The sequence below is a fragment of the Durio zibethinus genome, chromosome 9 (genome assembly GCF_047325235.1).
Source record: "Durio zibethinus cultivar Kanyao isolate XHJ-2024 chromosome 9, ASM4732523v1, whole genome shotgun sequence".
Classification (NCBI taxonomy): Eukaryota; Viridiplantae; Streptophyta; class Magnoliopsida; order Malvales; family Malvaceae; genus Durio; species Durio zibethinus.
In genome coordinates, this window is record NC_143170.1 from 3,141,961 (window position 1) to 3,166,080 (window position 24,120).

Genomic DNA, 24,120 nt, shown 5'->3' on the forward strand with positions numbered 1-24,120 from the left:
AGCCCAATAAATGCGGTTAAATCCGTACTGAAAAAGTAGAACCATTAAATTAAATTATAGATAGTAGAAAAAAATAATGATTTTTCACCCTCGCGTCAGAACAACAAACACTTTTACGTGATTGCCATTAGGCTTATGCCACTTCAAATATAAGCTTAAGCTGTGAACTTCCAAGCCCCCTCAAATCAAACTTCTTCTTTCCTCCATTTTTCCTTCAGTCCAACGCTTTTCTTTTCAAACTTTTGACTGGCTCCGAGCAGCATTTCGTCTTGCACAGCAGCCCACAAAGTATATAATTGACTGGCAGTGCAAAACATAATATATAGGAGTTAGCCTTGACACAATAAGTGCCGAAAACGTAAGTCACCAATCAAATGACAGGTTCTTGCTGTTTTCGTGTCAGCCGGGAAAGAAATCTGAAGATGGTCGGAAAGTGGTAAACAGAATCTTACCAAGACAACAAATAGTGCTAAATTAAAGATGGCAACAACTCTCCACTCGGTTTTCATGTATTGTGCAACGCCGGCCCTGAAAGGCGATTGAAAGAAAGCAAATGGCAGTGAGGAATTTGTACAATAGATTGGATGGAACGCAGGAAAATCAAAATGCTTACTTGCAAGAATCGCAATTGTAGCACTTAACGGTCCGAGAATTTTTGTAAAGCTTGCAGTCCTTATTGGAGCTAATTGGATGAAAGCTCAAGTCATAGTATGAAGCATTGAGAACAGGATAACTACAGCTGTGAATCAAGTTGAATGTCAAGAAAAATTATTCGTTAATTAAATGAATAAATGAATGGGATAAGCTTCACTGCACTGCATAAACCATGATTAAATACAGGTGCAATCGCACAGAACCAACGCAACCAAAAAAACAACAAAAAAGACCTACTCAGATGGTGGTCGGCAGCAACCAGCTTGAATAGGTGTCAGTTTTGCCATTTTATACTGCTTAAGAGTCTGAAAATTAGAGTCGAAAACATTAGAATAAATGTCAGAGAAACAAATAGAACTCAGGAGTTTAAAAGTAGACCTTGTATTGTTTTGCTAGGTTGTTGCAGTCCTCTGATTTCACAAGACAACTCTTCAAGTGCTTCCAATTATCAGTATTATTCAGCTGACAGAAACAAAGACAGATGGGTAATTGTAGCTAAACAATGTGGAAATTGCATCACCAACGAACCGAAAGCCTCACCTGCTTAAGAAACCATGGACTATAGTCTTTAAGTTGATACTCCTTGTATCTGATAAGCAAAGAAGATAAGAGAGACTAGGGTCATACTCCCACCTCACTAAGCTGAATTATGGAACAATGATGACACATTTATTTCAGAGAAGTAGTGCAAAAATCAACCACTGGATGAGAAAAACAGATTTGGAACATATAATTTTTTGTACGAACATGAAGTAAGCCTCTGCACCAAGTGCATGCAGAGAATGGAGAGAGGTGGAAGATAGTTTTTCAGTTTCTTGTGGTACAAATTGCATAGAGACTGAAAGAAAATACTACAATGTGGGAATTGTCACCCAAAAGCAAAAACATAGGCGCAATGAGAAATTTTTCCAATGAAGTGCATGTTTTCTTACCTCAATCCAGACACATTGTGACCAGATCCATTATTTGTTATAATGAACCTACAAAAAAAAAATGGCATAAAATCAATTTGTTTAACATGAAAGCTCTTAGAAAAGTAGGGACACTGAAAGGCCTTTAATGATACACACAAATTAAGCCTGAGAATGTCTCATTAAAACATATAGTGATACAGGGCTTAAAGTTAATGCAAATAAAGTGAAAGTAGCCTTACAAATTAAAGGGTACAGCACGTAGGAACAAAAAAATAGCAGAACACAGCAGTCAACCTAAATTATCCACTTTCTACTTTTATTTATTGCTCTGGAAGACTGAAGTTAGGATAATAGAATCACATAAGCTCTAAGACACAACTAGCTATTTTGCCGGAAAACCATGTCATAAAACTTAATCATCTTGTACATTTCCCTAAAAACCATACTTTTCGTCAGTTTCATCTAGAAGTATCATTTAGTTAATAACACGAGGCATCTAATTAATACCTGACCTAAAAAATACACTAAGGGCCCCTACGGCTTTGGATTCATGGTGGCAGGGTCCATTCATAAAACGGCACCCACGACAAAATGGGAGTCCCTCCCACCAGGCATCCAAGTGCACTCTAAGAAAATCTTGGTTTTAATCACACATAAAAAACTCAGTTGCAACCAAAACTAGAAATGCCACAAAGATTAAAACCTCAGTAATCCTTTCATTCTCCTTGCATGTCTTGACTGAATATGAACAGGAAACTAGCTTCAGCTAAAAATACTTACGCTAACACTGTGAATACCAGGATCGCCACCAGAATGATGCATAACATAATCAAGTACTGCAAGCAAATGAGTCAAGGGCAGTCCAAACAAGGGAATTAGGAAAGAACAGAAGCAGCAAAAATCTTGAAAACTCAAAATTTCACAAGGATACAATCCACAACAGAATGGTGTTCTTCTTCACTGCCCCCAGGAACCCGATTATGGATCTAAAATTCAAAGAAAAGAATTGTCATTGTTACTTTTAATACAAAAATAGGAATTAGCGTAATCATAAACTTCAGAGTGATCAAAACTTACATTATAAAAATGAAGGCACCAAGGCCTAAGACTGGGAGAGTAAGGGATCTTCGACATCCATCATGATGAGTGCTCATCCATACCCCAAAAATTACAACAGCTATAGCTAAGAGCTGCACAATGAAAAGTATAAAAAGCGAGCATATATTAACTTACATTACAAATGTTTTTTTTTTTTAATTTTTACAATGAGGTAGCCAAAAACACCCAACCAAATTGAAAAAAATAACAGAATCACTAAGAAACCAAAAAAAGGGACAAACCCAACATGAAAAAGAAACTTCAATCTAGGAATGAGCACAATTAAAGCTGGCGTTGTGAACCATAAAACAAAAACAAACCCATTTGGATACCATAGTAAGAAAAAAAAAAAAGAGCCAAAAAGAAGAGCATACCATTGTAAGAAAGTTGATCCATCTGATCACAAAATTGCTTGTTCCCATACCCATTTTCACTCTCCTTCAGAGTTACAAACTTTACAAAGAAAAAACTGGTGAAAATGGGTTTCCAAGACTTTCTGAGTTAGAACAATGATTTTTGTAAATTTATATAGAAAGAAAAAGAATAGAACTTTTAGAAGTTTCTTGAGGACCTCGGATATGGCACTTGCATTGCAAGAAAAGAGACAGAGGGAGTGGGGGGGGGGGGGGGGGGGGGGGGGGCTTGTCTAGCTGGGGACAGAGAAATGTGAGGGCTGAAGGCAGAAGGGAGAATGAAGGGTAGTTCGGCCAAAGGACATGCACATGGCTCACGTTTTTTCAGATAACAGAAAGCAAAGATTGTTTTGGCTAGATCATCAGGATTCAGACGAGATATCTAGAAACAACGAAAGTATCTTACAAAGTCTTTTACCAGTCAGATCTTACAACTTTGACGGTTTTAGTTATTAGATTTTGCTTAGGACAAGAGTCCACGTATGACTTGTCTTTTTGTCAAATCAATTTTGGTATTTTAATACCACTCCAACTGTTGAGTTTTTTTAATTTACACTTTAATTTTTTATTATTGTACTATATTATCATATTGTATTTTAATTCCCTGTTTAAAATTTTTATGGATTAAGAAACTCAGTTGAATAATTTGCATTATTTCAAATTTGTCATTTTGCTGTCATAACAGATGGGAAGGGGGCCAGAAGTAGAAATCAGAAGCAACTAACTCACCTTGGCCTGCAAATTCAATTCATTTTAAGCTGAAACGTAGACTCAAAGGGAAAACTTGTCCCTGCTGACTTTAATGCCAGTAAGGACAATCCAGCAATGACTTGAAATCTTCGTCATTTTGCCATTTATCTCATTGCAAAAACTAATGGATCTCAATGATGTGAAGAGAAAAGCCTATTGGAAAAAAAAAATGTTTCATGAACAAAACCTGAACAAACTAAACCAAGAAATGTGGCATTTGCATCCTAAAAAAGCCTTCAAACTTAAATAGCATTAGAGGTGGCTGTTCACAGTGAAATTCAATAAGACATTAATTCAATGTTTATGTAAGTTGAACCTTGGTGTAAAAAAACAAATTGCATACAGGACGAAAGAATGCCGTTATAGTGATACAGAGGGTGAACAAGAAAATCAAACAATCCCCCACCCTGGCTCCCCCATGCTTTCTGTTCTCTCTCTTAACCTTCCTGCCAAAAGTTCCTTTTGGGATCAAAGTTGGAGTTCCAAATTAGGAGTGGGATATCAAAAGGATGAAAAAGAAGCGAGTTAACCGAAAACAAGAATCCTACACCAATCTGTTTGTGCATGATAGAATTGTAGATTTCATCTCTTCTTTATCCAATGATGCTTGAACAATGACCTGCCAAAACATAAGAGTTGTCATCCATATCTCCATTGTTTACAGCATTTTAGATATAATAATAAGGTTAAATTTATTCAGGAAAAAAGGTCGTACTAGACATCTAGAGAAATAGGAAAAAAAGAATTTTCACAGAAGGTCCTCAAAAGTCTTAAGTACATTCGTATTGCCTTTTTGGGATTTTTTTTTTTTTTTGCTTATCCTTGTGTCATTGCCTTGTAAAAAATGCCATTGTTACAGATCTATAGTATTGACTTGAAAAATCACACTTTACCGGTGTTGGGAATTTAGACCTAACAATTTCACAAGGTTCAAAATCTATAACATTCCAGAGAGTCAAACTGAAATAAAACCAAACAACTAATCTGTGCTTCGAAATTTTTAAATGGTATATATTTATAAGGGGGAAGTTTTCAATTGGAAAGATTAAATCCTCCAATTGAGGGTTATGCTGGATACTTACCAGAGCAATGAGATTATATAAAACTTTACCTCTTGTACTTTGTTTCCTGATCGAGCAAGTAACTTATATTGATTCTCAAACATGGATGCCATATAAACCTGCACCAAAAGATAGACAGGAAGTAGATAATTCATAAATGAAGTCTAAAAAGAAGAAACTGACCAATTTCTTCAAGAGCATGGTCCCATATCCACAACCTAAACAAATGACAGGGTTTGAACCAATGGAAGCTTCTATTATGAAGTTCATAATGAAGCCTAGAATTGAAAGATAGCAAAAGTTATGGCACCTAAAAGATGGCACAGTCATGCAGGACAGATGATGCTGATCAAAAGATTGTATTATTTAAGAATTATTTAATAATTTTGTATATTATGTAGATTTTGGGTGTTCTAGATTATTATATAGTCCCGATGCTTTACCAGCACTAGGGTTTGGAAGTACCCTATAAATACCTATATTATTTTCAGCTTCAGCAAGTTTTTGATGAAGAATGAACTATTATTCAGAATTCTCTCTCTCTCCTCTAATTTTTGCTCTACACCCTATTTTTCATACCCGTTCTACATTACACAGCTTTTTGACAAAGATCACAACTATTAAGTACATAATTCATTTACTCACCATCAATTCAAGGGCTCAACTGATGGGAAGGTTTAAATCAACAGAGGCTTCTATTATGAAGTTGGTAATAAGTGCCGCATTGAAAGATGGAAAGCTTTTGGCATCTAAAAATCCAACCTAGATCTAGAGAAGAAGACTTATGGTCATGGTGGTATTGTAATTTGTCAAGGGAAGAAAACTAAGAAGAAAATAAATCTATTTTTTGAATTTACCACCCAAAGTATCACGGCAACCATGGAAGAAGAAAACAACACATTATTATTCGATCAGTTGTAGAATTTTTAAATGTGTAGAATGCATATTAGAAGGTATCTTAGATCATTCCTTCTCAAATTTCATTAAAAAGACAAGTACTAATAGGTACAGCATACAAACGTCTAACCGATAATCCACAAATCAATAAGAACTCCAAAACCAGAGGCACAATATGAGCTGATACATTTCAAGTGAATTATTGTATTTAATCTTCACCAAATTTAGCATACTGCATTAGTTGATATGTTGAAGCTATCATACCTGGAATGTTGGAGCTAAACCAGGGCTCAAGAAAAATTGGCCCTTTGAAACTGATTGAACCCCTTCAATCTGTTGCAATTCTTTGATAAGTGATTCTGCATCAGGCCACTGTCAATATTTAATATTAGTGCGTGAGTGTTAGCCATGCAAACACGTAATACCTAATTCTAGGACAAAAAGGATAAGATAGAAGATATGAAGCTCCTGTCACAGTGTATAAACAAAAACCTCAGAGTCTGCTTGTGCTGCTTGTAATCTTCCATCTAAGTTATCATGATCACCAACTAGAGCCTCCAAGGCCTCAGTCAGTGGCTCTGGCTATCATCAGAAAAGAGAATAAAGAGGATCACAACATAATAAAAAATGGCCTAAAACAACTGAGGAAATTTTAAAATTCAAAGACCTAGTAGCTTGTTGATTACCGTTATCTCCTTCAAAGATAAAAATATACGCTCAAGTGTGAAATCCAATTGGTGAACTTTTGCCTCGACAATCTGAAATCATGAAGATCATCTGAAAATTCAATTCAAGGTTTAGAAAGAGTAGGTAGATAAGAGCATGGCCTACAAACAAATAGCTCGATGGATTTCAGACATAAACAAAGCACCAGGAAGAAATCACACACACACACTCCAAAAAAAAAGCAAGCAGTGAAGATCAACAGCTTTTAACCCTGCCATGCCAGGTCTTACGTCTTTGTCATTCAATCCTTACTTAAAAGAATAGGAGACTCAATTTGTTGTGGTTTTAATCTTCCAGTAAATTCAAATACCTGACCAATTTTGAAATATAATGCAGGATCCAATGTGGCATCCCATGATACTTCGGTCTGGTGAATCAGAGCAGGCACGCCTTCAACCTATATTAGTACAATTAGATCCCGATTTGATTGAAAAAAAAATTAAAGGATATATAATCTCACAGAAATGGATGCTGTGGCTCCAGGCTAACGAGGCGTAAGTTCATAAGAAAAATAAAAACAAAACAAAGGAGCCAAAATCCACATGACACTGTTGCCAGACCATAAAAACTTCACTTTCTGAAAGTGCATCCACTATAGTAATTGCCAAGATATTGTAATTTGTAACAATGCTTAAAAACCTGTTGCTATAGGTCATTTACCTCCACAAATATACCAAAATAAGTGATTTTCTTAATGCAGCATTTTACAACATCCCCTACATGAAGCTTGGCCTGCAACAAGAAACAGCTAAAGAGCTTTAAAAGTTTCTATTTTGTCAAATTAAGCAGAGTCATGTTTTTCATTCAAAAATATTTGTTCAAATTCTCAGTTTATATGAAAAGAAAATTGTTAAACATTAAAATGCAATTTTCTGCCATGGTATTAATGCGAAGAGTGACAACATTTCAACTACACAAAAAGTAAGTATAAACACTGAAGACGAGCAAAAAAACAAAAAAAAAAAAAAAAAACACTACGGAAATATTGAAACACAATATAGCTACTCACCATAAATTTTCTCTTTTTCTCTACTAACTCTTCCTTTTCTTTTGGCCTCAGAGAAACTATAAGTTTTCTGTCCTTTCTGTCAGCCATTAGCACATTTACATTGACTCTCTGCAAATATTAACCATATCAATATACAAAATGGTAATAAAGAAGACAGATAGAAAAAAAAATCAATTTATTCAAACCTGACTAACAAATGAGGACAAGAATTTAAGCTTCTCTTGATCATAAATCCTCAAAAGATCTTCCAATTTCATATCTGGTGAAAGTTTTCCCTCAAATTGTTGGTTATTTTCTGAAATTGAGTTTGAATCCAGAAAAGAGTTCTTGCACATTATATCAGAACTTCGAATGACTCCTAAATTCTGCTTATAAGCAGATGGGTCTAAGCCCTTCTCTCTCAACCATGATTCAAAAGCTAAGAACTTCCATTTAGCAACAAGGTTGCGGTAAGGCAAAAATCCAATCAAAGAACCAAACGATACCTGTAAAAATGATGAATAGTCAAAAGTCACAAAGAAGTACATGTTAGCAAATAGACCTGATAGAAGGAAAAGGTTCACTTACAACAAAACCTCTTGTGCTAGAGCTTATTAACTCCACTTTTTCCCATTGTCCTGTCTTAAGCAGATCTTCAACCCTGGTCCAATCACTATCCTACAATTGTATAAGACACCAAGAATTATCAGACATCTCAAAATGATGCTTTAAAATGTCCAGTAATAACTCAAGGAAAGGTCCCGTATGCTGACCTCCTGAGGTGATATAGAGGGGAGATCACCATAATCTTCAGGGTTGGTGGGAACAGTTTCTGTTTTATTGGGGTCTGATGTTTCTTTCACAGATTGATCTAATCTATAAGAAAGCAATTGGTTAATCACAAGTCACAACTCTACCAACTGAAGAAGAAATGTCCTAATTTTAAGAATGAATTTGACACCTTTTTGGCTTCCCCTGCAGTGCAGCTTCCATGGAGAGAACAATGCCAGATTCCTCAGTAGCCACCCTATTACTTACGTCAATTGGCCGCATTCCTTGAAAAGCCAAGAAAAACATAAACTTCAATACTTCAGATTGAAGGGTTTCAAAACTCCTTAGATAAGGTAAAAGGAGGAAACTTATAAGTGTTCTAAGAGAGAGAGAGGGAGAGTGGGGTCGTTAACATTGTGCTTAGTTGTAATAAGCCCTACCACAGTGACATTCAACACAATCAAACAACAATTAAACTAAAAGGAACTTCATCACATAACATGGTGCATTACCAATTAAAGAGTCGTCCTCTATCTCACGTTTCTTAGGGATTGAGCTATGCCCCGCTTCCAATGCTTCTTCAAAACTACTCTCTGTTGCATTAGCCAGCATGTTAGCTTCTAGCTCTGCCTCCAACCTTTCCCCCTCAACTTCTAAATCTCCAAACTGCTCTTGTTTTTCAACAATCTTTGTATTGGCACTTATCTGTTCAGGCTTTTTTAACAATGTAAAATCACCAATTCTGTCCTCCACTTCTTTCTCTTTCTCCAGCCCAACACTATCATCAGAATCTTGCTTCTCATCGATGCTTGTATCAACACTCATTGGTTCCGGCTTTCTCAACAAAGTCATATCACTATAATGTTCCTTTGCTTTTATATTCCCCATTTTCAATGACAAATTTGGTTTCATCCTAAACCTGGATGGCCTGTCTTCTACATCATTTTCATTCATCACGGTTGGCCTTCTCAAGATAACATTTGGAAGCCTGCCCCTTCTTGCACCACCCAAAGCCTTTCCATCTGACAGAGTTGGTCTCTTTATCTCAGATACAGCTGGCTTATCATCAGCTTGAAACTTGATTCCTTTGTTCGGAACAGGACGAACTAAATTTAAACCATCAGAAGATGCGGTGGGCAATTTCTTGTCAACATCAAAAGGAACCTCCTCTATTTCCACTATTTTCCCGTTGTTCTTATAAAATGCTTTCTCAATTTCAATATAAGATGCTTCAGGGTTTGCTTTTCTACCCATTATCTGAAAAAACAAAATGCAATAACATTAAAAAAAAAAAAATTTGTAAAGAAGCAATCTTTTTAACAATTAGAAAATGGGTTTTTTTTTTAAATTCTCTAAATTGAGCATAAAATATAAAAAATAAAAAAGAATGAGCAAAAGGGTACCTTGGCAATGGTGAGTTTGGGGTCTTCGCCGAGCAAGCGGCCAAACTTGAGCTCCATTTGGTCCCATTTGTCAAGCTTTGGTTCTTCTTTCTCCGCAAAAACCCTGAAAGAAACCCTTTTCGCCTTTCTTTTCACTTGTACTCTTGATACTGACACAGAAGGAAACAGCAAAAACTTGCTGACGGAGAAGGAATAAGCAACGGAGGTGGTAGCTGCGGCGCAAGATAGACCGTCCATTTTTAATGCGAAATTAAAAGCAAACTCATCAGACGGCGTTGAGTAGCATTGTAAAATTGTTGAACTTTGAAGCCCAAGATTGAAATTTGAGCTTTGGTGGGGATAGAATGGCTACCTGTGACTGGGTAGTGAAGAAGAAGATGAACAACACGTCTTATCCCTCAGTTGACGCCCAGGTGGCACCTTTTCTTTTCTTTCCCCTTTTTTTTTTTTTGTTGAAAAAAAGCTCACCACACGTGCCATCTGTAGAGGCCATGTTGATTTTTACAATGAAGGTTTTGATGCCTGAATTCAACGGGGCAACCCAACTCAACCCCACTACCCAAAGTTGAATTAGATTCAGGGCCATCCATGGATAGTAACAAATGAGCCTGAAACTGGGCCTAACTCGGGCTCAAAAAATTTGGATTCTATTTCTTTTCCTTAATCATTCTTAATGCCGCGTGATCGATAAATAACATTAAAATATTTAATATAATATTTAAATTTTAAAAATTTTTATTTGTTACTGAATTATTAATTTATTAAATATTATAATACTTACTCTTAAAATTATTAATTAATAAATATTTTTTTAATATTATATTAATTAATAAATTTATAATTTAAATATTTTATTAAAAAATTTTAAAATTTAAGGATCCTGTTGAATATTTTAAACTGTTCCTAACGTTATCCCTTATTTCCAAAATTATAAAACCAGAAATGTTTTGTCGATGTCAATGGGGGAGAAAGTAATAAGAGATTGGAGAAACATTTCAAGTGACGAAAAAGTGAATTGATCTCATTTCATATGGGTGAGAGTCCGAATTCTGAAAGGATTACCATTTACACAAAACCCCCCGTAGGTCCCCATTACAGTTAAGGCTTGCCTGCAAATAAGATGTTTCTTCAATGAAGGAAAACAAAAACAATTTTGGTTTCCATTTTCATAGTATTTCCATATCAATAAGAATGACATTAATTTGGATCAACAGGTTGAATTTGCTTGCAAGTGGGAGAACTGGGAGACCCTGGAGCCCCTGGAACTTCTTCATGAGACGAGAGTGAAAAAAGAACAAGGCCAAAACCCAATTGGGATAAAGCCCGATGTCCCCTGAAGGTTCAGTGAGCATTCTAATATTGGTCTTGTGCAACAGGTTGATCAGATTGTTCTTCTGCCTCTGCTTCTGGCTTTGGCTCATCTTCTGGCTTTGATTCGGATTCAGACTCGGGTTCGGATTCAGCCTCAGATTTTCCTTCCAGTAAAGCTCCTGCTGAATTTTTCTTCAAGGAAGCTTGCTTAGTAAGATGACTGTAGCTGCCCTTCTCCTTGAACAACTGAGCAAAGTGGGGCTTGCAGTAGAGGATGCCATCCAGTGCAGCATATGACGATGGTGTAAGGAAGCAACCCCCATGAGAACACCTGAAGCAGGATTTATGGTAGTTTTCTCCCTCCACAGTCACCTGTTATTTTTTGCTCAAAATGATCAGTTTTTTCATCCTGTTAATACAAACTGTCTAGGCTCAAAATGAGAAATAGACAGATCAAGAATGTAATAGCAGACCTTCTCTAACGGGTACGCAGTTTTGCCACAGACTCCACATTTATCTTGTGTGCCAGAGAAGAAGGATGCAACTCTGCTCGGAGCCCTTGCCTGCGAGTAAAACAAAATCAACATTAATTATATCAAAACAACCTCGGCATCTGCATGGCATACACAATAAAGTTAAGGCAATGGTGGGAGAGAATTTGAGAACCAGTCCATTTGGCTTGTCTGATTTCCCAGCTGAAAAACCACCAAAAAAGCAAAAAAAAAAAAAAATGTTAGCCAAAATTAAAAATGAACAAAATACTAATGCTCGATGGGGTGAAGAGAATTGGTTTGGAAAAGAAGGGGATCTTACTTTGTAATTTCTTTGCGTAACAGCCGGTCTCCTTGAACAGTTGCTCAAAATGAGGCTTGCAATATAGGACTCCTTCCATTGAGCAATAGCTGCTCATCTGTAAAAGAAAAATGTGACCATCCAATTTCAATTTCATGAAAGCAGAAAATTCATCAAGTTTCGACTGTCATATCAGCAATTATATGAAATTTTGAAATTCTTACAAAATAGCCAAAGATTATACTTATTATACATACCACCAAAAGTCCATTGCAATGGCTGCATTTGAAGCAAGTCTTGTGATAAGAAATTCCATCAGCTGATAATAAATCAATAAAATGAACAGTCTTATCACAAGCCTTGCATTTCTCTGTTGTCCCACTGAATGCCATTTTCCTCTTCTATACTATGAATCCAAAAGCAATGACAGCGGAAAATCTGACCAACTGCAAGAAAAAAAAAAGGTTTTCTAGAGATTATGGTTCAATGACAGACAACCCGAGTTCAGATCTCTATCTCTGAAGATTGAGATAGAAAACGAACTCAGAAAATTGTCTGTTGTTTTTCACCTTTGTTTCGCGAATGTTAAAAAGGCACATCAAGGGACAAAAAAGTAATGAAAAAAAAAGTGGAGGGTATGAATCAACGCTTATTAAGGATACGAAATCAAAGGTCCATCCCGAACTCTTTGGCATATTGAAAATTTCATGCTCTAAGAATAGTGTCATGTTCCATGGAAGGACAGAGATGCAAGGTTTCTTGACCAAGTTTTTCGAGGATGATCCATGGCCAGATATGAAAGAAAAGTTAACAGTCTGATCACAGATATCCACTCTTGTATATGTGGTGGCATGATATATAATTTAATGACTTTTGACATCCTGATTTTTTTTAGTTCATATATAGTTGACATGGTAAAAAAGACTTACATAGTAATAATTTCTCATCAAAAATGCTTTTTTCTTTGCAATTTATACTTATTAATTACATATAAATAAAGACAGTATATTATGAATCCAAAATTTAATTAAGTTGATTTACACAATCACTTATAGGATGTGAGATCAATATAAAATAGAATTCACAAATTTCCAGAAATTACAACTAGATTTATGAAAATATAATTGATGTATTTCACACACACACACATATATATATATATCTACACACGAATATTTGATGTACACCAATATTAGAATGTCTCACTTACAATTACAAACCAACAGGGGGAGAGGGAAAAAGAACAACCTGAATTCCAGAAAAGAAAAACAAATTTCTCTCCTTTGAATATCAATTCAGGATGTTAACTGCTGAAGCATCCAAGAAATTTCTTTGGTGTATATCCAGTGGCACGAAATTTCGCTGCTGTCTCCTCTATCTTGAGAAAATCCTCCCCTCGTTTGGCTTCTATCACTGCTCTTTTTTCTTGGGCTTCCTTGTGGATTTCAGCCACTTTGTTTTTCATTTTCTCACCATGCTCTGCCTTCTTCCTTTCCAGTTGTTCCTATCAGCACAAAACCTTAGTCAAACACAGTAACCACAGTCTCTAAAACTTGTTCTAATCCAAGCTACTTGTGCTTAGGAGTTCAGTGTACTGATCTGGTGGAGAATGTTACCTCAATTCTCTTTAGCAGTGCTTCTACACCAGCTTTCTTGGTATTCTCCCATGATCCAATAGCAGATATCTTCTTATGTGCCCTGGTTTCACAAATTTCAGCATTCCAAGTTGCTTGTAAAGGTTTGATGTGAATTGGCCATGGCTAAGAACTTATATATTACACAAATAGAGATTATAGATGGCCTCTTACCTGTTCTCTATTTTTGCCTTCTCATTTTCCTCCCATGCTTTAATTAAAGCTAGTCTTTTTTCCGTCTCAACCCGTGCAAGAACAGAATCTGAAATAATGATCTGATAAGAAAATAAATGTACCATGTCCAAAAGGACAGATGCTTTCAAATAAATGAGCATATAGCCCAATACCTCTGCTGTTTGGACTTTTCTCAGTAGCTGGTGCTGCTGCAACTTCTGCCATATTTTCAACATTTAAAGAGGTCAGATAATGTCATGTCATAAAGCAGCCTGTATTAGTTAAACTGAAATGGCTGAAAATTTCCCATTCCAACCAGGGTTATTAAGATCAACTAAAATTTCGATGAACATTATGGGTTCTGTTTCTGGAAATGAAAATTATTATTAGCTACAAGTAATTTGCTAGGACGTGCAACCCGTGGCATGTTGCGACAAAGTTTGTCTGGCACGCAGTACTTTGGCACAGAGAAATAATTCTGGCAGATGCAGCTTTTTATAAAGCAGATGAAAAAATAGAATAGAAATATATAAAACCAAAACGAATCTTAAGGACACCCTTTTCTTTTTCAAAATAACTTTTGACTGCATGCAGACAGCCTAATAATATTTTGTAAAACATATGCAGAATTACTGTTTCAGTTTAGAATGAAGCCCCAAAATTGAATTGAACAGAGCTCTAAAAACAGAATTACTGTGTTAAGTAAACAGCAGAAAAAAAGTAGAGATCACGTCTTCTTCAGCTGCAGCTACTCAAAAAAGGTATGGAAGCAAGTACTGTTGCTATGTAACCTAAGACGAGAAGTTGCTGGATGGGAAAATGAGTTCCAATGGGCTGTAGCCAAGCTTAAAAGGAAGGCATTGGTTTCAATTATGCTTCGGTTGGCTAGGGGAGCATACATTTATGAGATATGGACAGAGTGAAATAGAAGAATAGACAAGAAGCATTAGCGGGAGAGATGGTTTTAAAGCAAATCAAAGAGGTAGTCAGGTTGAGAGTAATGGGACTGAAGACTGTTGCTTTTGATCATGTTAACCAGGAATTGAGTAAGAGTTAGGGGTTAAGTAGAGATATGTTTGAAATGTAAAAATTGAAACAGTTGTACATGTTTTGTAGCAGTTTTACTGCTTCTTGGATAATGAACATAATATTTATCCAAAAAAAAAAACACAAAACAACCCAATAAATTTTCAGGTTGCCGTGACCCTGAAGACATGTCAAATAGAAAAGATCTCTAACGGAAAAATCACAAAAAATAAGTGAATTTCAAGGAGATAAAGTTGATATATAAAACATCCACAGAATCACGAGTTACATAAGCAAGCAAGAGTGAAATGGGGAAAAAAAGAAACAAAGAATCAAAGCCTTTCTAGAGTCTGAGAGAAAGCATACTTTCAGGGCCTGGGATCACGCTCTTCTCTTCAGCTACATCATTCTGAGCTGCATCTTTCTCTTCCTTAACAGGTTGCTGCAGCTCCTTGGGTTCAGAGGATTCCATTGTGTTGGCCTCCTCCTCTCCCCCAACTACGTATTCCTTTAACTTAGCCACTGATACTCCACCAAAAAGAACACCAAAATTATCAATTCCCCTCTCAGAAAATTCTGGTAAATTCTAGACAGATTTTAAGCAACAGCAAAACTAGCAGAGAAACGGATGGAGAAAGAGAAACCTTTGGAAATGTCAGTTGAAAACTACAAGGGTGGTTGTGGTAGGTACAAATAGAGGTTGGGTCCTGACAATAAAGGTGATTGGTTTTTCATCTTAGCTTTGTTAAAGTAAAGATATCATCACACAACAGTTTAGAAGGGAAACATTTGTAGCTTTTGTGTTATCACTTACGGAAACAACAAGCAAAATATAAGTGAACAAACCGAGTAAAACTCGGACTTAACTCAAATGGTTTACTATTTTTTAAGGCTAAAATACTATCCTAACACTTACAATAATTCTCCTTTTTCTATCCCAAATTTTGGCCTTCCTCGTCACAAAAGAAATTGGTAGGTGACTGTAAATTTGTAATGATCTGAAAAGACAAAAATGCAGGTGCCTTAATGCTTCCTATTAGTTATTATGATCATTGTTACAGCTGCAGAAAAAGGATGGAACATTGAAAGATAAATTATTTATGCCAACCACACAAGAGTGACCAACAAAGTTTTGGGACAGCTAGGTAGATAGCGAATTGCCATAATAGTTTCCTGTAAAGACTAATTTTGGAGGAAAAAAACACAAGATGATCAGCACAATTTCTAAGCCACCAGATTGTCACCATGCTCGAACACATACATTATTAGAGGAGCAAATGCACAATACTGTCTTACTGTCTTATTTGAAAACAAATAAAACAGTTGAAATCTAAATGAAATTATGGTCGAGTATTAGAATTCCCTTTTCCCCTTTTAGCTTCAGCAGGAAAATTAAGGTATTGAATGTTTCCGACTTTCGGACGAAGGTGTAATTGTTCTTCTTCCCCATTCATGTAGAGGTACATGACAAAACGATGCTATGGTATAATGAAAAACACTCTCATTATCTCCATCTGACAAATAACAAAAATTCAGAACTTGGTTAGTAAAGGCTTATGGGAAATTCAGAAAACAACTTTACAGCCCCTAATTTGCAAAAAAAAAAAAAAAAAAAAAGAATTGTAGATAGAAGAAGGAAAACCGTATTGTTTGCTATTTTGATTTTTTTAATACAATCAATAAGCTTACAAGAATCCTCGAAAGAATGATTAATTAATACACATGACTATTCTTATTATAATTTCTTCAAATAGTATGAATATTCTATTAACCATTTTATAGGAGAAAAGAAGGAAAAGATGAACTTTTCTTCTTGCTACCCCTGAAAATGCCAGTTGACATATATTTGCTTGTATTGCTGTAGAAAATGTTGTGTTACTCAACTTGTAACAAATGCCGGCCAACCAACCTCAAGAAAATGTTGTAGTAAATTGCAAAATGAATTGATGAACATTTTACAGATGTCAATTTGCTTCCATATATATTGTTACAGCAGACCAGTTGTCAACTTCCTGTCTGTCTCCATTAATAGTGCACGTGCACCAATTATCCAAGTTGTCAAATGTGAATCCATTATGATATACCCACCCCCCCTCCCCAAAAACAAATGAAAACTGAAAGTCGAAAATCTTAAACCTATTTCTTTTGCCTAACAAAATCTTTTAATTTCATTAATTGTTTAGAAATATGAAACAGGAACATTAACTCAAAACAAGTGAAGGTGCAAATAAATTATGATAGCGACCTTCAACATTACCTCTCAAATGGAGTTGTTACGTTATTATCGGTGCCCTACTTAACTATAAGTATGATCTAGCCAAAGTTGGTGAATTTTCTCACCATATTGAAGCATCGATCTGAGATGGGTTTTCTGCCATCTTTTTTCAGGTGATCATTAGATTTGTGTTGACAATCCATATAACATTCCAGATTCCTATGTGCATATGTCTGATGGTTTTACAGTATCCGCTTACTTGCCTTGAACTTGGTTCTGACTTATATTAACCTAAAAAAAAAATCAAAATAAACCGATCAGGGAATGCTTCTGATCTATTATCATGAGATTTGTGTTGACAATCCATATAATATTCTATATTCCTATGTGCGTATGTCTGATGGTTTTACAGTATCCGCTTACTTGCCTTGAACTTAGTTCTGACATATATATTAACCAAAAGAAATCAAAATAAACCGACTAGGGAATGCTTCTGACTTATAAAGTTGATACAAAATGTATCAGATCTGAGAAAAAAAGTAGCTTGTTTAAACAAAACGGGGACCAACGCCCATGGTATCCCCTAATCTCTTCTCCTATATATAAATATAGTATTAAAATTCACTACACTTTGCATTCACCAAAGTTTTCTTTTGTCACCTTAACAGGCAGCATATTTTTATTCGTATTTTTTCGGGAATAATTATTCAAACAGATGTGTTTAATCCCGAAGACTGTGTTATTGGGAAAATAATCGAGAAAAAGAGCAGCTGCCATTGCTGTGAAGTGACCAAATATGGTGGCAGAATCGAGCAAGAAAATAGAAAAGGTGATCAAAAAGTCCCAGCTGCCACAGCCATTTCGACTAGACAGCAATGAGTTCTTGGTCCCTGTTGGGATTAGTGAAAATGCAGTTTTCAGCTACTTATCAGCCTAACCGGTAGCCTTCCCTGGTGGTGGTGGTGGTTGGGTTGATTGAGTTGGGCCCATTGGTTGAATCTATACAATCTATTGGGTCTTGGGTTTGAATAAGAGGAGTCGAATGGGCTCACCAGTATCATCATCAACGCTAAAAAAGTCTTGGTTGGTTTGAAGTGGATTGAGTTTTTGTTTTATCGACACATGCTTGCCTAGCTATACCCAATACTGCCCTTAGGCTTTTGGCCCTAAGCTAGCTTCAAACCATTTGGTCAAATTTTAAATTTCGGAATACCCATGGTTTTGGACATGAAAAAGAAATGCTTAAGAATAAACTAGTAACTACATTAATTAATGTATGATGTATCTATGATGGTGGTTTCTGAGTAGTATGTACCAGCTACTCCAATCTTATGTTAAAATAAGATAAAAAAATACAAAATTTAACCTTGACCCAAAAAAATTCATAATTGAACACTTAATAAAGACTATTATTAAGTTCTAATAAATTTTTTTAATTCATAATTTGTACAATAATTTTTAAGAGTGAGCATTTATTATATTTAAAATTTAAATTTCAATATTTACATTTTTATTTTAAAATATAATCTTTTTAGTTAAAAATATGATAAATATTTCTGAACGATACATAATAATTAATATAATTCAATTAAATTTTGAAAATACAATAGAAGAGGGAGTGAGATTTAGGCATTTAACCGAGAAGGCATTAATAGATTGATTAATATTTAAAACCTTGTATAAATTATGCCATTATATTGTCAATTAAGAAATTTATCATAATCGTAAAGTTTAAAGCTATATATATATATATATATATATATATATATATATATTCATGATTCAGATTTACGTGGGGACTTCTTACAAATTTGTATAGGCATTAATGGAGGAAGAGAGAGAGGGAGAGGCCTATGATGAATTGAAGGTATCCATTTCCAGAGGAGTAGTAGCGTCGACCACAGAGCTTGAAGAGTTATGAGATACCAAGTTGACAAGAAAATCAAATATATCAGTAGCCATAACAGCTGAGGTGACATCCTCTTTGTTAAGCGTTCTCCTCTTGCCTTGCATTGTCACCACCCAAGATCTTTGCGTAAGCTCCTCAATGAACAGCTCGCAAACCTTGGAGAAAACAATTGGAGCCTCCCCAGATATCATCTTGTCATCATTGCCTGACTTTTTCATGATCTTCTTGATCCTTGCCAAGGGCAACAAATGAGGCCCGGTTCTCCCAGATGTTCCACCCGAGACTATGCTTGAATAAGTTCCTGCTTGCCTCATACTTTTCAATGATATATATGATGATCAAGTAGTTGAATTTGTGAAGTGAATGAGATATAGATGGAGAATTATGCGAAGGGGAGCATGGTAATGGAGGGCGGCTAGCCTGCTTCGGCCGGCAAAATCCAATGAAATAGTAATTTAATCATGGCAGCTGATAAATGACAATGCAAGCCATATGAGGCAATACAACCCAAATTTTTTTGGAGTACCAAAGAATTTTTTATTTTTTTTTTAATTTTGGTTTCTCATCATCTGATATATCATCACCATGTTGACCTGATAATATTAAACTTTTTTTTTTATTGGGATAGAATTTAATTAACATCTTCATTATTATTTGTATAATATTATTTTACTATATATTTGGCAACTAGCATTCAACATTTTTAATTGAAGGTTTGGACGTCATAGGCTTAACGGTCAAGAAACCGAGGGCAATCGGATTCTCATGTATTATATATTGGGTGTTAGAGTGCATTTTCAACGATCCGTAAGGACGAATTGCCACTTTTGGTGAGACAATTTCTAAAACTGGAAATTTTTGCCTTAAAGTAAAATATGTCATTTGAAAAAATTTCACCTCTATGACCACAATTAGAAATATACATTCTTCATTTCATGCTGACTATATAAAATTAAAAAATCTTATTGATATAACTGAAATTATTTATAAAATTTAAATCCAAATCTTATTGTCAATAATATATTTTGATAGGCGATTCGTAAATTTAATATAAAAATTCTCTTAAATTTAGGATCTAGAATAAATATTTTCTTAAACTTAGGATCTACTCTGATCTTGCGGAAAAATCTACCGTCACCCTATAATTTTAATGTAAGAAAAAAAGTTATCGGTGCTTTTGTAGAAGGATTAGAGTCCAAAACGTCATAAACCAACACCCTAGTCCTGAAATCGATGCTTTGTGTATGAACCGATTACCCATTGCTCGAACAACAATACCCTACGAATCTTGTGCGTTGTCAGGCTGAAGAACTCCCCGTTCCGTACATGGTCTTTCTGCGAGCATTAGCCACCGAGGGTGCTGTTTTTATGGCTGAAAATTCCTTCTATCCGCAGCCAATCGCCATGAGGTACAAACCGCACCAAACGCCGTGAAATCCTCGCAATAACCAAGAGATTGTTTGGAAGAATCGACCAATCGACGTTCATGAGACTATGACAACAACCAAAAGGATTTCAAGGGGACACCCTCAAAGCAATTTAAAAGGTTTTTGTTTGATAATGAGATCAAAATATATACAAGTGAAAGCTTTTAAATTATGTTTATTTTCCCATGTTCAATCAGATTTCCTTCAATTTATATTTAGTACTATGAATAATTTCTAAAATAAATAAGAAGGTGAATATTGATAAACCTGATTCCCAACACATGCTTATTATTCCTCTGTCTTCCCATGCTCCCAAACCCAAATCTAACTAATAATAGATTATTATTTGGCCAAATTGAAATCCATCAAGCACTCTTTTTTTTTTTCTAACAAAAATATCATAATATGAAAAATGAAATAAATAATAATATTAAGATTTCACCCTTAAATCTATTGAATGACATCTTTTAAATTAAAAGAAAAATTAATAATTAGACAATAAAATGATATCATGTATATATTATTATTTAATTACGAATTTTGATTAAAGCATTCAAGTCTACTACTACTCGTGGAAAATTAACAATTTGTTTGCAAGACAATTGTTACTTTAGGTTTTAGGCTTATACGTATTGTCCATGCTTATGGTGTTGTATGTAATGCCTTATCTTTTTCAAATTTATATTCGTAGCTTTGACGATGACGAATTGGTCAGAGCTTCCATCCGACCTCTTGGCGTTGATTGCAAAAAGGCTGGTCTGCATGGAGCATTTTTTGGCCTTTGGTGCTGTTTGTACCTCATGGCTATTGGCAGCGGATAAGAACAACTTCGAACCGTCACAGCTACAGCCGCCTTGGTTAATGCTTGGGAAGATGAAAAACAAGACATTCCGTGAGTTCCTTAGCCTCACCACGCACAAGATTTATAGGTTTCCAATACGAGATGCCAATGGTAAGAAGTGCTTGGCCTCTCAAGGTTGGCTGTTTGCAATAGGCAAAAATTTGGACATCAATTTAGTTCATCCTCTATCTGGAGCTCGTGTACCATTGCCACAAATGCACACGTTGAAGGATTCGGATCGTTTATTTGATTGTCCTGGTTTTCATTTCATATACAAAGCGATTTTATCTGCCAATAATCCAAATGATTTGAGGGTTGCAATTTTTTATGGAAATGGTATCAACAAAGTGGCATTTTGCAAAGTTGGAGAGGAAACCTGGAAAACAGTTGAAGCCTATCCTTCTTGTGCATGCCATGATTTATTGTATTATAAAGGACAATTTTTTGGTGTTGACATCCTTGCCAGAATTTGGGTTTTCAACCATGAGAATTTAAATGCTCAAGTGATTTCAACCATTCCCAGCGAGTTCCTAGCAAATCATGGAAATAGTATGATCAGAAAACCATGGCAATATTTTGAGCGGTTCTATTTGGTGGAATCGGCAGGGTCATTGTTGGTTGTTTCACGAGAAGGGAAAAGTTGTGGTCATGATTATGGAACGACGGGGTTCCGAGTTTTTGAACTGGACGTGGAGGATGGGATGTGGAAACGGGTGAATAGTTTAGGGAACAGAGCGTTGTTCTTAGGCCATAATTCATCTTTCTCTATCCAAGTCACAAGCAACTCTGGTTGTAAAGCTGATTGCATATACTTCACTGATGACTACTACTGCTTTTCATCGCATCAGGAATCACATAGAAGAAAAGGAAAGGACCAGGGAATCTATAACATGGGAGATCATGGAAGCTTTGAACAACATTTTAGAGGTGAAACTCATCATTGTGATAATCCATCAATATGGATTGAACCCACTTTCTGTCGAGTAAAATCACGATAATGGTTACAATTTTTTTTTCAATATTTTTTCTTATATCAACCACTATTAGTTTATTAGTCATGAGGGTACATTCGGCCTTTGGTTCTTGGGCTGATGAAAAGTTTTTGTACATATTTGTACATATCACTCGTGATGGAAACTTTTATAATTTTTTTTCTTTGGAGGAATTTTGAGAAAGATCCTGGTAGTCGGTGATCATTTTTGGATCGAGTAGGCACATAACAATAATGTATGGGAATCCCAACAAACGTGTAAACCATTAAAGAAACGAGGGCCCTCAACATGTGATTGCAGCAGCTTTTTGGCACCGACAAAATTCTACCAGGTTTCAAGGTTGGTGAGCTTGTGGACCACACTACACTCTAGATCTATACACATGGGCTGCTGCGTTTCTTTTCTTTCCCACATTTTCGTTTATTTGATAAATAAAATAGTTCAAAATTCCTTGATCACACTTCACACACAAAACAGAACAATATTGAGGATATTTTCTTATGCCAACACATAAAAGATAATAAAATGTGGATTAACAGAAAAATCAGAAACTAAATTCGGATACAAAATGTATGCCAGCTTGGTCAGAGTGATTGTGCTGATCACCGTCTCATTGATTTCCGTAATCTGCTGGCATTTTTTTTATTGCATAAATGACCATGCATTATTTCCCCTTGATTCTTGGGATATGTTCTTGCAGACCATTAACTTAACTGAATTACATGGCAGGGTTGGTGCTGGAGACAAAGAAAAAGTCCAAAAATTCTTTTGTTGAAAATTTATGAGTATGATCCAAAATTTCATTTGGCACAATCTTCTCAAAAAAATTATAAGAACAGAAATCATCACATCTGTAACATGCTTTGGGCTGAACGTTTATGCTCTGGCTAGCTCTGATGAATACAAATTAATCGAGATCTATTTCCTATACCTTTTCTTTTCTTTTCTTTTCTTCCTATCTTCTTTTCTTCTGTCAATTACAATAATAAACCTAGCATTGGTTTTCCATCCTAAGGATATACAAATCCTGAAATACGGAAAAAAAGAAAATTCTGAAACAACAGAATGAGAGTCCCTATTTATATGCACTCTGCTATATCTGGAAGAAGCCTATACTTCATGCAAACATGTATATATGCTTCTCTTGCTTAGTGTCTTTCCCGAAATTTTTGAAATTGTTTATCTACAATCTCCTATTGATCAATCCATAAACCGTAACGAGAGCAACGACTAGGGAATGATTAATAGAGGGTTCTGCTTCCAAAGTTAATACATCATCTCCTAACACCATCCCAGATGATAATTGCCTCTGCTTCACCTGCATTATTAGCAATTGACAAGAATGATTGTTATTAGTTGAAACTAATTCATTAATGGTGACCTGTTAATAGAGATTGGACTCTTAGTGATAAGTTTTAAATTTTGGCAGCTTCAAGTAACAAAAAAACATTATTGGATAACTTGTTTTTCTATATAATGACCAAGTAACGGAGAAATTTAATTCTTGGTGTTTACCTCTGCTACAATATCTCCTGCTAAGTTTACCATCTTAAATCCTTGTTTCTTGCGACCTAAGCTAACTATCCAGTACTTGTCAAAACCCACAGATACTTGACAAGATAAATCTCTCTGGATAATGCTGCTGTATTTCTTGACTTGAAAGTATGGGTTTTCCTTCTTTCTGCCAGTGAAGCTCCCTCTGTAGCCATTCCAACATCCAAAAAGTTGTAGTTTCTGCAACAAGAGTCAAAAGAGGAAAAACCCAATTAAGTAAAGAGAACTTCGATGCTGAACTTCAGGAAAAGTCCAATTAGTTGCATCAATGGTACCTGTTTTAGTATGGTAAAGAGAACTTGGCCACGCAGGTCCATGAGATGAACTTCACTGCTGCCCTTGCTGTCATAATTTTCGACACGATACACAATCTCCCCTTTTGAATCAAAGACGGTGCAACCATTGGTGTGGCAAACAAGCGATTTCATCCATATCGTGAATGTTTCTCTTCCAGCTGAACTCATACTGCAAGGATCAGAAACGGTTGCTTGAGGATGAACCTTAGCCATCGAAATGTCAAAAGGAAATTAAGAAGTTCAGGTGATTTTGAGGATGAGAAGGGCCGGCAAG

General features: G+C 35.6%; 7 protein-coding genes across 14 annotated transcripts; 1 reads left to right on the forward strand and 6 right to left on the reverse strand.

Moving 5' to 3' along the window:
* Nucleotides 1–28: 28 nt before the first annotated feature.
* Nucleotides 29–3,281, reverse strand: LOC111306293 (tetraspanin-10). Its single transcript, XM_022904204.2, has 11 exons — nucleotides 3,041–3,281; nucleotides 2,646–2,758; nucleotides 2,500–2,554; nucleotides 2,349–2,404; nucleotides 1,587–1,634; nucleotides 1,195–1,243; nucleotides 1,033–1,116; nucleotides 892–959; nucleotides 614–739; nucleotides 453–528; nucleotides 29–300 (listed from the first exon to the last, which is right to left on the reverse strand). Exons 1-11 carry the CDS (start codon nucleotides 3,092–3,094, stop codon nucleotides 235–237), a joined length of 795 nt encoding a protein of 264 aa, XP_022759939.2. The 5' UTR covers nucleotides 3,095–3,281; the 3' UTR covers nucleotides 29–234.
* Nucleotides 3,282–4,045: 764 nt separating this feature from the next.
* LOC111306310 (uncharacterized) lies at nucleotides 4,046–10,075 on the reverse strand. 8 transcript variants are annotated; one of them, XM_022904211.2, is made up of 15 exons: nucleotides 9,676–10,075; nucleotides 8,785–9,529; nucleotides 8,463–8,556; nucleotides 8,275–8,377; nucleotides 8,090–8,179; nucleotides 7,708–8,007; nucleotides 7,523–7,630; nucleotides 7,174–7,245; nucleotides 6,824–6,910; nucleotides 6,474–6,545; nucleotides 6,280–6,369; nucleotides 6,052–6,159; nucleotides 4,941–5,009; nucleotides 4,378–4,448; nucleotides 4,046–4,275 (listed from the first exon to the last, which is right to left on the reverse strand). In XM_022904211.2, the coding sequence occupies exons 1-15, from the start codon at nucleotides 9,910–9,912 to the stop codon at nucleotides 4,131–4,133; spliced, it is 2,391 nt and encodes a 796-aa protein (XP_022759946.2). In that variant the 5' UTR covers nucleotides 9,913–10,075; the 3' UTR covers nucleotides 4,046–4,130. The 8 variants fall into 8 exon arrangements, 4 of the variants coding, with proteins under 4 accessions (XP_022759946.2, XP_022759959.2, XP_022759954.2 ...); XM_022904224.2 differs by having other exon boundaries at nucleotides 4,046–4,288; XM_022904219.2 differs by lacking the exon at nucleotides 7,174–7,245.
* A 600-nt stretch (nucleotides 10,076–10,675) lies between these two features.
* LOC111315526 (LIM domain-containing protein WLIM2b-like) lies at nucleotides 10,676–12,765 on the reverse strand. Its single transcript, XM_022917342.2, has 5 exons — nucleotides 12,036–12,765; nucleotides 11,800–11,896; nucleotides 11,653–11,681; nucleotides 11,460–11,549; nucleotides 10,676–11,358 (listed from the first exon to the last, which is right to left on the reverse strand). The coding sequence occupies exons 1-5, from the start codon at nucleotides 12,168–12,170 to the stop codon at nucleotides 11,029–11,031; spliced, it is 681 nt and encodes a 226-aa protein (XP_022773077.1). The 5' UTR covers nucleotides 12,171–12,765; the 3' UTR covers nucleotides 10,676–11,028.
* A 101-nt stretch (nucleotides 12,766–12,866) lies between these two features.
* Nucleotides 12,867–15,412, reverse strand: LOC111315538 (remorin 1.4-like). The gene is made up of 5 exons (XM_022917360.2): nucleotides 14,979–15,412; nucleotides 13,760–13,804; nucleotides 13,587–13,674; nucleotides 13,395–13,476; nucleotides 12,867–13,282 (listed from the first exon to the last, which is right to left on the reverse strand). Exons 1-5 carry the CDS (start codon nucleotides 15,082–15,084, stop codon nucleotides 13,082–13,084), a joined length of 522 nt encoding a protein of 173 aa, XP_022773095.1. The 5' UTR covers nucleotides 15,085–15,412; the 3' UTR covers nucleotides 12,867–13,081.
* Nucleotides 15,413–18,678: 3,266 nt separating this feature from the next.
* LOC111315546 (nuclear transcription factor Y subunit C-2-like) lies at nucleotides 18,679–19,415 on the reverse strand. Its single transcript, XM_089765485.1, has one exon. It carries the CDS (start codon nucleotides 19,048–19,050, stop codon nucleotides 18,679–18,681), a length of 372 nt encoding a protein of 123 aa, XP_089621611.1. The 5' UTR covers nucleotides 19,051–19,415.
* A 1,422-nt stretch (nucleotides 19,416–20,837) lies between these two features.
* Nucleotides 20,838–22,443, forward strand: LOC111315554 (F-box protein At2g26160-like). Its single transcript, XM_022917381.2, has one exon. It carries the CDS (start codon nucleotides 20,863–20,865, stop codon nucleotides 22,000–22,002), a length of 1,140 nt encoding a protein of 379 aa, XP_022773116.2. The 5' UTR covers nucleotides 20,838–20,862; the 3' UTR covers nucleotides 22,003–22,443.
* A 331-nt stretch (nucleotides 22,444–22,774) lies between these two features.
* On the reverse strand, nucleotides 22,775–24,120 carry LOC111315561 (protein LURP-one-related 4-like). Its single transcript, XM_022917388.2, has 3 exons — nucleotides 23,826–24,120; nucleotides 23,512–23,730; nucleotides 22,775–23,314 (listed from the first exon to the last, which is right to left on the reverse strand). Exons 1-3 carry the CDS (start codon nucleotides 24,057–24,059, stop codon nucleotides 23,180–23,182), a joined length of 588 nt encoding a protein of 195 aa, XP_022773123.2. The 5' UTR covers nucleotides 24,060–24,120; the 3' UTR covers nucleotides 22,775–23,179.

Excerpts from the sequence above, each read along its gene's own strand:
- LOC111306293 (XM_022904204.2), bottom strand. The coding sequence starts at position 3,094 with ATGGGTATGGGAACAAGCAATTTTGTGATCAGATGGATCAACTTTCTT. Across the intron at positions 2,555-2,645 it reads GGTGCCTTCATTTTTATAAT|ATCCATAATCGGGTTCCTGG; the intron begins GTAAGTTTTGAT and ends TTTGAATTTTAG. Across the intron at positions 1,244-1,586 it reads CACAATGTGTCTGGATTGAG|ATACAAGGAGTATCAACTTA; the intron begins GTAAGAAAACAT and ends TTTGCTTATCAG.
- LOC111306310 (XM_022904211.2), bottom strand. The coding sequence starts at position 9,912 with ATGGACGGTCTATCTTGCGCCGCAGCTACCACCTCCGTTGCTTATTCC. Across the intron at positions 8,008-8,089 it reads CTAGCACAAGAGGTTTTGTT|GTATCGTTTGGTTCTTTGAT; the intron begins GTAAGTGAACCT and ends TCATTTTTACAG. Across the intron at positions 5,010-6,051 it reads GTTTAGCTCCAACATTCCAG|GTTTATATGGCATCCATGTT; the intron begins GTATGATAGCTT and ends CTTTTGGTGCAG.
- LOC111315526 (XM_022917342.2), bottom strand. The coding sequence starts at position 12,170 with ATGGCATTCAGTGGGACAACAGAGAAATGCAAGGCTTGTGATAAGACT. Across the intron at positions 11,897-12,035 it reads ATTGCAATGGACTTTTGGTG|ATGAGCAGCTATTGCTCAAT; the intron begins GTATGTATAATA and ends TTTCTTTTACAG. Across the intron at positions 11,359-11,459 it reads CTGCGTACCCGTTAGAGAAG|GTGACTGTGGAGGGAGAAAA; the intron begins GTCTGCTATTAC and ends AAAAAATAACAG.
- LOC111315538 (XM_022917360.2), bottom strand. The coding sequence starts at position 15,084 with ATGGAATCCTCTGAACCCAAGGAGCTGCAGCAACCTGTTAAGGAAGAG. Across the intron at positions 13,805-14,978 it reads CGTGATCCCAGGCCCTGAAA|AAGTTGCAGCAGCACCAGCT; the intron begins GTATGCTTTCTC and ends AAAATATGGCAG. Across the intron at positions 13,477-13,586 it reads AAGGCAAAAATAGAGAACAG|GGCACATAAGAAGATATCTG; the intron begins GTAAGAGGCCAT and ends TTGTGAAACCAG.
- LOC111315546 (XM_089765485.1), bottom strand. The coding sequence starts at position 19,050 with ATGAGGCAAGCAGGAACTTATTCAAGCATAGTCTCGGGTGGAACATCT.
- LOC111315554 (XM_022917381.2), top strand. The coding sequence starts at position 20,863 with ATGACGAATTGGTCAGAGCTTCCATCCGACCTCTTGGCGTTGATTGCA.
- LOC111315561 (XM_022917388.2), bottom strand. The coding sequence starts at position 24,059 with ATGGCTAAGGTTCATCCTCAAGCAACCGTTTCTGATCCTTGCAGTATG. Across the intron at positions 23,731-23,825 it reads TCTTTACCATACTAAAACAG|AAACTACAACTTTTTGGATG; the intron begins GTACCATTGATG and ends CTCTTGTTGCAG. Across the intron at positions 23,315-23,511 it reads CAGGAGATATTGTAGCAGAG|GTGAAGCAGAGGCAATTATC; the intron begins GTAAACACCAAG and ends CTAATAATGCAG.